This window comes from Haemaphysalis longicornis, unplaced genomic scaffold (assembly GCF_048455015.1).
Source record: "Haemaphysalis longicornis isolate Haplotype H1 unplaced genomic scaffold, Haemaphysalis longicornis Haplotype H1 scaffold_13, whole genome shotgun sequence".
Taxonomy (NCBI): Eukaryota; Metazoa; Arthropoda; class Arachnida; order Ixodida; family Ixodidae; genus Haemaphysalis; species Haemaphysalis longicornis.
Window position 1 is genome coordinate 18,830,384 of NW_027526233.1, and position 9,184 is coordinate 18,839,567.

The window sequence follows — 9,184 nt, forward strand, 5'->3', positions numbered from 1 at the left end:
GTTGTCATTGCCAGTGCTATTCTTCTTTTTTCGAAATAATTAATAGGGCCAAATAACGTGTGCTTGTCACGTTTCTTTGATACATTGATAAATAAGCGAAAATATAAGTCCAGAAAAAATCCGCCGTATTTCCGGCAGCGGCACGCGACCCCACATCTCCGCATTACCGGTGCGGTGCGTTCGCCATTACGCTATCCCGCAGCGGCTTCTCTCTCGACTTTAAAGCGGGGGTTTATATTTACAAGAGCTCTGATGGCGGCCAACAAGCGCCGCCCCTCGACTACCACAGGAGACAAAGAACGTCTTTTTTCCCAGATGCCGCCCCGTAGACCGAGGTCGGAGGTCGGGGTTAGCAATTGGCATATCCGAACTGCTGGACCCAGTGCCTCGTAATGCATGTAGCAGAACAGAAAGATACGGGACGAGGGACTCGGTAAAGATACATATCAAGGCTGCAGTTGTCATTGCCAGTGCAATTCTTCTTTTTTCGAAATATTTAATACGGCCAAATAACGTGTGCTTGTCAGGTTTCTTTGATACATTGATAAATAAGCGAAAATATAAGTCGGGAAAAAATCCGCCGTTCTTCCGGCAGCGGCACGCGAGCCCACATCTCCGCATTACCGGTGCGGTGCGTTCGCCATTATGCTATCCCGCAGCGGCTTCTCTCTCGACTTTAAAGCGGGGGTTTATATTTACAAGAGCTCTGAGGCCGGTCAACTAGCGCCGCCCCTCCACTACCGCGGGAGACGTAGAACGTCTTCTTTCCCAGCGGCCGCCACGTAGACCGTGGTCGGATGTCGGGGTTAGCAATTGGCATATCCGCACTGCTGGAGCCAGTGCCTCGTAATGCATGTAGCAGAACAGAAAGATACGGGACGAGGGACTCGGTAAAGATACATATCAAGGTTGCAGTTGTCATTGCCAGTGCTATTCTTCTTTTTTCGAAATAATTAATAGGGCCAAATAACGTGTGCTTGTCACGTTTCTTTGATACATTGATAAATAAGCGAAAATATAAGTCCAGAAAAAATCCGCTGTTTTTCCGGCAGCGGCACGCGACCCCACATCTCCGCATTACCGCTGCGGTGCGTTCGCCATTACGCTATCCCGCAGCGGCTTCTCTCTCGACTTTAAAGCGGGGGTTTATATTTACAAGAGCTCTGAGGGCGGCCAACAAGCGCTGCCCCTCGACTACCACGGGAGACAAAGAACGTCTTCTTTCCCAGATGCCGCCCCGTAGACCGAGGTCGGAGGTCGGGGTTAGCAATTGGCATATCCGAACTGCTGGACCCAGTGCCTCGTAATGCATGTAGCAGAACAGAAAGATACGGGACGAGGGACTCGGTAAAGATACATATCAAGGCTGCAGTTGTCATTGCCAGTGCTATTCTTCTTTTTTCGAAATATTTAATAGCGCCAAATAACGTGTGCTTGTCACGTTTCTTTGATACATTGATAAATAAGCGAAAAAATAAGTCGAGAAAAAATTCGCCGTTCTTCCGGCAGCGGCACGCGAGCCCACATCTCCGCATTACCGGTGCGGTGCGTTCGCCATTACGCTATCCCGCAGCGGCTTCTCTCTCGACATTAAAGCGGGGGTTTATATTTACAAGAGCTCTGAGGCCGGTCAACTAGCGCCGCCCCTCGACTACCGCGGGAGACGTAGAACGTCTTCTTTCCCAGCGGCCGCCACGTAGACCGTGGTCGGATGTCGGGGTTAGCAATTGGCATATCCGCACTGCTGGAGCAAGTGCCTCGTAATGCATGTAGCAGAACAGAAAGATACGGGACGAGGGACTCGGTAAAGATACATATCAAGGCTGCAGTTGTCATTGCCAGTGCTATTCTTCTTTTTTCGAAATAATTAATAGGGCCAAATAACGTGTGCTTGTCACGTTTCTTTGATACATTGATAAAAAAGCGAAAATATAAGTCGAGAAAAAATCCGCCGTTTTTCCGGCAGCGGCACGCGACCCCACATCTCCGCATTACCGGTGCGGTGCGTTCGCCATTACGCTATCCCGCAGCGGCTTCTCTCTCGACTTTAAAGTGGGGGTTTATATTTACAAGAGCTCTGAGGGCGGCCAACAAGCGCCGCCCCTCGACTACCACGGGAGACAAAGAACGTCTTCTTTCCCAGATGCCGCCCCGTAGACCGAGGTCGGAGGTCGGGGTTAACAATTGGCATATCCGAACTGCTGGACCCAGTGCCTCGTAATGCATGTAGCAGAACAGAAAGATACGGGACGAGGGACTCGGTAAAGATACATATCAAGGCTGCAGTTGTCATTGCCAGTGCTATTCTTCTTTTTTCGAAATATTTAATAGGGCCAAATAACGTGTGCTTGTCACGTTTCTTTGATACATTGATAAATAAGCGAAAAAATAAGTCGAGAAAAAATCCGCCGTTCTTCCGGCAGCGGCACGCGAGCCCACATCTCCGCATTACCGGTGCGGTGCGTTCGCCATTACGCTATCCCGCAGCGGCTTCTCTCTCGACTTTAAAGCGGGGGTTTATATTTACAAGAGCTCTGAGGCCGGTCAACTAGCGCCGCCCCTCGACTACCGCGGGAGACGTAGAACGTCTTCTTTCCCAGCGGCCGCCACGTAGACCGTGGTCGGATGTCGGGGTTAGCAATTGGCATATCCGCACTGCTGGACCCAGTGCCTCGTAATACATGTAGCAGAACAGAAAGATACGGGACGAGGGACTCGGTAAAGATACATATCAAGGCTGCAGTTGTCATTGCCAGTGCTATTCTTCTTTTTTCGAAATAATTAATAGGGCCAAATAACGTGTGCTTGTCACGTTTCTTTGATACATTGATAAATAAGCGAAAATATAAGTCGAGAAAAAATCCGCCGTTTTTCCGGCAGCGGCAAGCGACCCCACATCTCCGCATTACCGGTGCGGTGCGTTCGCCATTACGCTATCCCGCAGCGGCTTCTCTCTCGACTTTAAACGGGGGTTTATATTTACAAGAGCTCTGAGGGCGGCCAACAAGCGCCGCCCCTCGACTACCACGGGAGACAAAGAACGTCTCTTTTCCCAGATGCCGCCACGTAGACCGAGGTGGGATGTCGGGGTTAGCAATTGGCATATCCGCACTGCTGGAGCCAGTGCCTCGTAATGCATGTAGCAGAAGAGAAAGATACGAGACGAGGGACTCGGTAAAGATACATATCAAGGCTGCAGTTGTCATTGCCAGTGCTATTCTTCTTTTTTCGAAATATTTAATAGGGCCAAATAACGTGTGCTTGTCACGTTTCTTTGATACATTGATAAATAGGCGAAAATATAAGTCGAGAAAAAATACGCCGTTTTTCCGGCAGCGGCACGCGAGCCCACATCTCCTCATTACCGGTGCGGTGCGTTCGCCATTACGCTATCCCGCAGCGGCTTCTCTCTCGACTTTAAAGCGGGGGTTTATATTTACAAGAGCTCTGAGGGCGGCCAACAAGCGCCGCCCCTCGACTACCACGGGAGACAAAGAACGTCTTCTTTCCCAAATGCCGCCACGTAGACCGAGGTCGGATGTCGGGGTTAGCAATTGGCTTATCCGCACTGCTGGAGCCAGTGCCTCGTAATGCATGTAGCAGAACAGAAAGATACGGGACGCGGGACTCGGTAAACATACATATCAAGGCTGCAGTTGTCATTGCCAGTGCTATTCTTCTTTTTTCGAAATATTTAATAGGGCCAAATAACGTGTGCTTGTCACGTTTCTTTGATACATTGATAAATAAGCGAAAATATAAGTCGAGAAAAAATCCGCCGTTTTTCCGAGAGCGGGACTCCAGCCCACATCTCCGTATAACCGGTGCGGTGCTTTCGCCATTACGCTATCCCGCAGCGGCTTCTCTCTCGACTTTAAAGCGGGGGTTTATATTTACAAGAGCTCTGAGGCCGGTCAACTAGCGCCGCCCCTCGACTACCGCGGGAGACGTAGAACGTCTTCTTTCCCAGCGGCCGCCACGTAGACCGTGGTCGGATGTTGGGGTTAGCAATTGTCATATCCGCACTGCTGGAGCCAGTGCCTCGTAATGCATGTAGCAGAACAGAAAGATACGGGACGAGGGACTCGGTAAAGATACATATCAAGGCTGCAGTTTGTATCGGGCATGCGCTGTGTGCCTAAACTTTATCACGACAGCGCGACACGCGCAGTGCTCTTGGTTGTTATCACGCTCTTGCCTATATAACGACATGCCAATAAACCCTCCATTCATTCTTGTTCCTGCCATCATGTAGTTGTCTCGATCCTTTACGAGCCGCTCGTCGCTTACAATACATGGTGCCAGAAGTGGGATCGGGGCAACGACAACGATGGAATTACTGAAGGCTCCGCCACCCTTGCAACTGACCGGCAACCTCTCCGAGCAATGGAAACGCTTCAAACAGAAGTTTGAACTGTTTCTCGTGGCGACCACAACGAAAGAGCAACCTCGGAGTGAAGCGGCAAAAGCGGCGCTTCTCCTGAGCGTGGCGGGTGACGACGCCTTGGACGTGTTCAACACCTTCACGTTTGAAGCACAGGAATGCAAGGAAGACTACGCAACAGTTGTTAGCAAGTTCGAGTCCTACTGTTCCGAGGTGAGCAACGAAGTGCATGAACGATATGTGTTTCGCTCGAGGAGGCAAGCAGACGGAGAACCGTTTGAAAAATTTGTTGGAGACCTCAAGAAGCAAGCTGGGCAGTGCAATTTTGGAGACCAGCGTGATTCTATGATCCGGGACCAAATAGTGTTCGGCACGAATAACCCGAAGTTGCGCGAAAAAATGCTTCGGGAACAGCAGTTAACGTTAGGGAAGGCAGAAGAATTTTGCAAGGTAGCCGAATCTGTGACGCAGAGAAACGAGGTCTGGGGCGCTACGCAAAGCAATATTGATACTATTGCAGGGCCCGCATATGTACCAAAAGGCAAAAATGCCCGGGATAGCAACACTCAGTACCGCTGCAAAAAGTGCGACCGGCGCCACAGACCGCGGCAGTGCCCGGCATACGGAAAGAAATGCAACGTGTGCCACTTGCTTCACCATTTTGCAGTGTGCTGTCCAGGAACATCTAAAATTGCCGATGTCAGCAAAGACGACTTTGATGATAACTTCGCCATCCTTGAGGTCGGCGCTCGGAAGGAAGGAAGCAAAGACTGGATGCTTGAAGCTGAGGTTGCGGGAAAAAGGTGTCTCTCAAAGTAGACACCGGGTCACAGGCCAGCCTCCTCCCAATTTCAGTGTACAGGAAACTGCGTGCTGCCGAGCAACTGACGGCTACCAGCTCGGTGCTACAGGCCTACAACGGAGGCGTCATAGCGCACTTCGGAGCAACGTCGCAGAAAGTGACCATCGGCAATGCTTCCACCACAGTGCGGTTCTTTGTCGTCAAAAATGGTCGTCAAGCCTTACTCGGACTGGATGCGAGTGAAGCCCTGGGCCTTTTTCAGCGCACAGTGGCCAGTATAGGTGCTTCAGAGTATGTGCCGGTTAAAAATTTCAAGCACCTCTTTCAGGGTTTAGGATGCATGAAGCAACCGTACAGCATTGTCTTGCAACCAACAGCTGTTCCTGTGGTGCAACCAGCACGGCGTGTCCCCCTGTCCCTGCGGGAGCCTTTTCAGGACGAGCTGCATAGACTGGAGCGCGAGAATATCATCGTCAAAGAAAACGAGCCTACGGACTGGGTAAGCCCCTTGGTCACTGTCAAGAAAAAGGACGGCAGAATTCGGATTTGCATGGACCCGAGAAAAATTAACGAGCACATCAAAAAGAGCACTACCAGCTTCTGAGACGTGAGGACATGGAAGGTGAATTGGCGGGGGCCACTGTGTTTAGTTGCTTGGACGCGAATTCAGGCTTTCACCAGATTGCACTTGACGAACAGACATCCAAAATATGCACTTTTGCTACTCCATTTGGCAGGTACCGTTACCTCCGATTGCCATTCGGCATCGCCTCAGCGCCCGAAGTTTTCCAAAGAGCGATGAGTCAAGTATTTGAGGGCCTTCCCGGTGTTCATGTGTACATCGATGACTTGTTGGTGTGGGGAGCAAACAAAGAAGAACATGATCAGAGACTGTTGGCAACCTTGAAGGCGGCCGAAAAGGCAGGCTTAACGTTCAACGCAAAAAAGTGCAAGTTTGGGGTTACGGAAATACAGTTCCTTGGCGATATAATAGGGCGTGAAGGCATATCGCCAGACCCAAAGCTTGTAAAAAGCGTGCTTGAAACGCCGGAGCCCAAAAACAAATGCGACGTTCAGCGCATGCTCGGTGTGCTCAATTACTTTGCCAAGTACGTGCCACGCTTGTCTGAGCGGACTGCGCTTTTGCGTGCGCTTATCAAACAGCGCGCGGTGTTTGAATGGACTGACAACCACCGCAAAGAGTGGAAAACCATTTTGCAGATTCTAAGCACGACGCCCGTGCTTGCTATTTTTGATCCCCGGAAGCAGTACAAGATAACGTGCGATGCATCAAAAGACGGCGTGGGCGCAGCCCTGTTGCAGTATCACCATGGTAGCGAGTGGCGACCAGTGGCCTATGCATCCCGTGCGCTAACGCAAACTGAACAGCGTTACGCGTAGATTGAAAAAGAGGCCCTCAGCATTTCTTTCGGCTGCGAGAAGTTTCACCAATTCCTGTACGGTCACAAAATCATCATTGAAACTGACCATAAACCCCTCCTGTCCATTGCTGCGAAAGGGATTTGTGAGATCCCACCCCGCCTTCAGAGGTTCTTCTTGAGGCTTTTGAAATACGATTTCCTATTGCAGTATGTACCAGGAAAACACCTCATCCTGGCTGACATGCTGTCTAGGACGTCACCGGCTACGCTGGACGACCGCGCTGGTGCCGCAGATGACGTGGAGGTGCACGCTGTGCAAATCCTGGGCTACTTGGTCACGGATGCTACACGGCAGAAGCTGGTGCACGAAACTGCTCGTGACTGCTACCTGACCACGGTAATATCCAACCTGTCAAATTGTGAAAGCGTGCAGGGGGAGCTGAAGCCATTTTCCTCGGAGCTTTCCATCGTGAACGGAATACTGCTAAAGGGAACAAAAGTGGTCATACCAAAAAGCATGCGACGTGAAATCCTAGGACGAATTCATGCCGGGCACCTAGGATTGCAGAAATGCAAAGAGAGAGCACGGCGTATGGTTTTTTGGCCTGGGCTCAGCAACGACATCTCCCTGATGGTTCAGAGTTGCTCTACGTGTCGGAAGTATTCATACAAGCAACCGAAAGAGCCATTAATTATGCGCCCAGTCCCATTGTGCGCATGGTTCCGTGTTGGTGTGGACATTTTTTCGTTTGGGGGCAGTTCGTACATCGTAGCGTATGACGCGCATTCAAACTTCCCCGAAGTCCAGCAACTACGAGACACCACTGCAAACACATCGATTGCGGCACTCAGCGCCATGTTCGCCAGGTACGGCGTGCCTCTCGAGGTGTGCACAGACAACGGGCCGCCGTTTTCGAGCTACGAATTTGCAGAATTCGCAAGAAAATATGACTTCAATCATGTTATGTCAAGCCCGCACTACCCACAGTCTAATGGTCTGGACGAGAAAGGTGTACAGATAGTGAAGCGCCTCCTGAAGAAAAGTGAAGACTCGGGCGACGACTTTTGGATAGGCCTCCTTGCCTACCGTTCTACGCCGCTTGAGGACGGCAGATCCCCCGGAGAACTTCTTCAAGGTAGACGTCTCAGATCTGATGTACCAGACTTCGGCGACGTGCAGTCTACGGCGGTCAAGAAGCATCGCCAGTCCAGCAGCGGGACACCTTTATCGCCCTTAGATAAAGGGTCGGTAGTAAGGCTTAGGAACGCAACATGGTCACCGAAAGAAACTGTTACTAGAAGAACTTCTCCGAGGTCTTACGAGGTGGAAACGGAAGATGGTCGTGTGTTTCGACGTAACAGACGGCACCTCCTTGCGACTCGCGAACAGTGTGCAGCAGGCGCAAGTGACGATGACGACTACGGTTCACCCGACAGCACGTCTGTCGACTCTAGTGCACCTTCATCGAGCAGCGCCAGTGGTGTTACAGTGCCTGCACCGTCGCAGCAACAGCCGTCGTCCGCCGATGGCGCGGACCCTTTACGGGCCCCTCAAGCAGTGCTGGCAACCCCTCCAAGACCAACGCAGGTGCCAAGGAGGTCGAGGCGAGCAGTCAAGCCACCAAGCCGGCTTCGTTACGATCAAGACTTTAATCAACTAACGTGAACTGTTGTGCTTCCGTATTCCCCCCAGAGGATGTATCGGGCATGCGCTGTGTGCCTAAACTTTATCACGATAGCGCGACACGCGCCGTGCTCTTGGTTGTTATCACGCTCTTGCCTATATAACGACATGCCAATAAACCCTCCATTCATTCTTGTTCCTGCCATCATGTAGTTGTCTCGATCCTTTACGAGCCGCTCGTCGCTTACAATACACAGTTGTCATTGCCAGTGCTATTCTTCTTTTTTCGAAATAATTAATAGGGCCAAATAACGTGTGCTTGTCACGTTTCTTTGATACATTGATAAATAAGCGAAAATATAGGTCGAGAAAAAATCCGCCGTTTTTCCGGCAGCGGCACGCGACCCCACATCTCCGCATTACCGGTGCGGTGCGTTCGCCATTACGCTATCCCGCAGCGGCTTCTCTCTCGACTTTAAAGCGGGGGTTTATATTTACAAGAGCTCTGAGGCCGGTCAACTAGCGCCGCCCCTCGACTACCGCGGGAGACGTAGAACGTCTTCTTTCCCAGCGGCCGCCACGTAGACCGTGGTCGGATGTCGGGGTTAGCAATTGGCATATCCGCACTGCTGGAGCCAGTGCCTCGTAATGCATGTAGCAGAAGAGAAAGATACGGGACAAGGGACTCGGTAAAGATACATATCAAGGCTGCAGTTGTCATTGCCAGTGCTATTCTTCTTTTTTCGAAATAATTAATAGGGCCAAATAACGTGTGCTTGTCACGTTTCTTTGATACATTGATAAATAAGCGAAAATATAAGTCGAGAAAAAATTCGCCGTTTTTCCGGCAGCGGCACGCGAGCCCACATCTCCGCATTACCGGTGCGGTGCGTTCGCCATTACGCTATCCCGCAGCGGCTTCTCTCTCGACTTTAAAGCGGGGGTTTATATTTACAAGAGCTCTGAGGCCGGTCAACTAGCGCCGCCCCTCG

General features: G+C 51.0%; 1 protein-coding gene across 1 annotated transcript; it reads left to right on the forward strand.

Annotated features, from left to right (window-relative positions):
* The first annotated feature begins 4,121 nt into the window (after positions 1-4,121).
* LOC144163726 (uncharacterized) lies at positions 4,122-5,790 on the forward strand. Its single transcript, XM_077694470.1, has 2 exons — positions 4,122-4,925; positions 5,240-5,790. Exons 1-2 carry the CDS (start codon positions 4,331-4,333, stop codon positions 5,788-5,790), a joined length of 1,146 nt encoding a protein of 381 aa, XP_077550596.1. The 5' UTR covers positions 4,122-4,330.
* The last annotated feature ends 3,394 nt before the right edge of the window (positions 5,791-9,184 follow it).

Coding starts and splice junctions, on each gene's coding strand:
- LOC144163726 (XM_077694470.1), top strand. CDS start 4,331: ATGGAATTACTGAAGGCTCCGCCACCCTTGCAACTGACCGGCAACCTC. Junction 4,926..5,239: donor GCCCGCATATGTACCAAAAG/GCAAAAATGCCC, acceptor TCCCAATTTCAG/TGTACAGGAAACTGCGTGCT.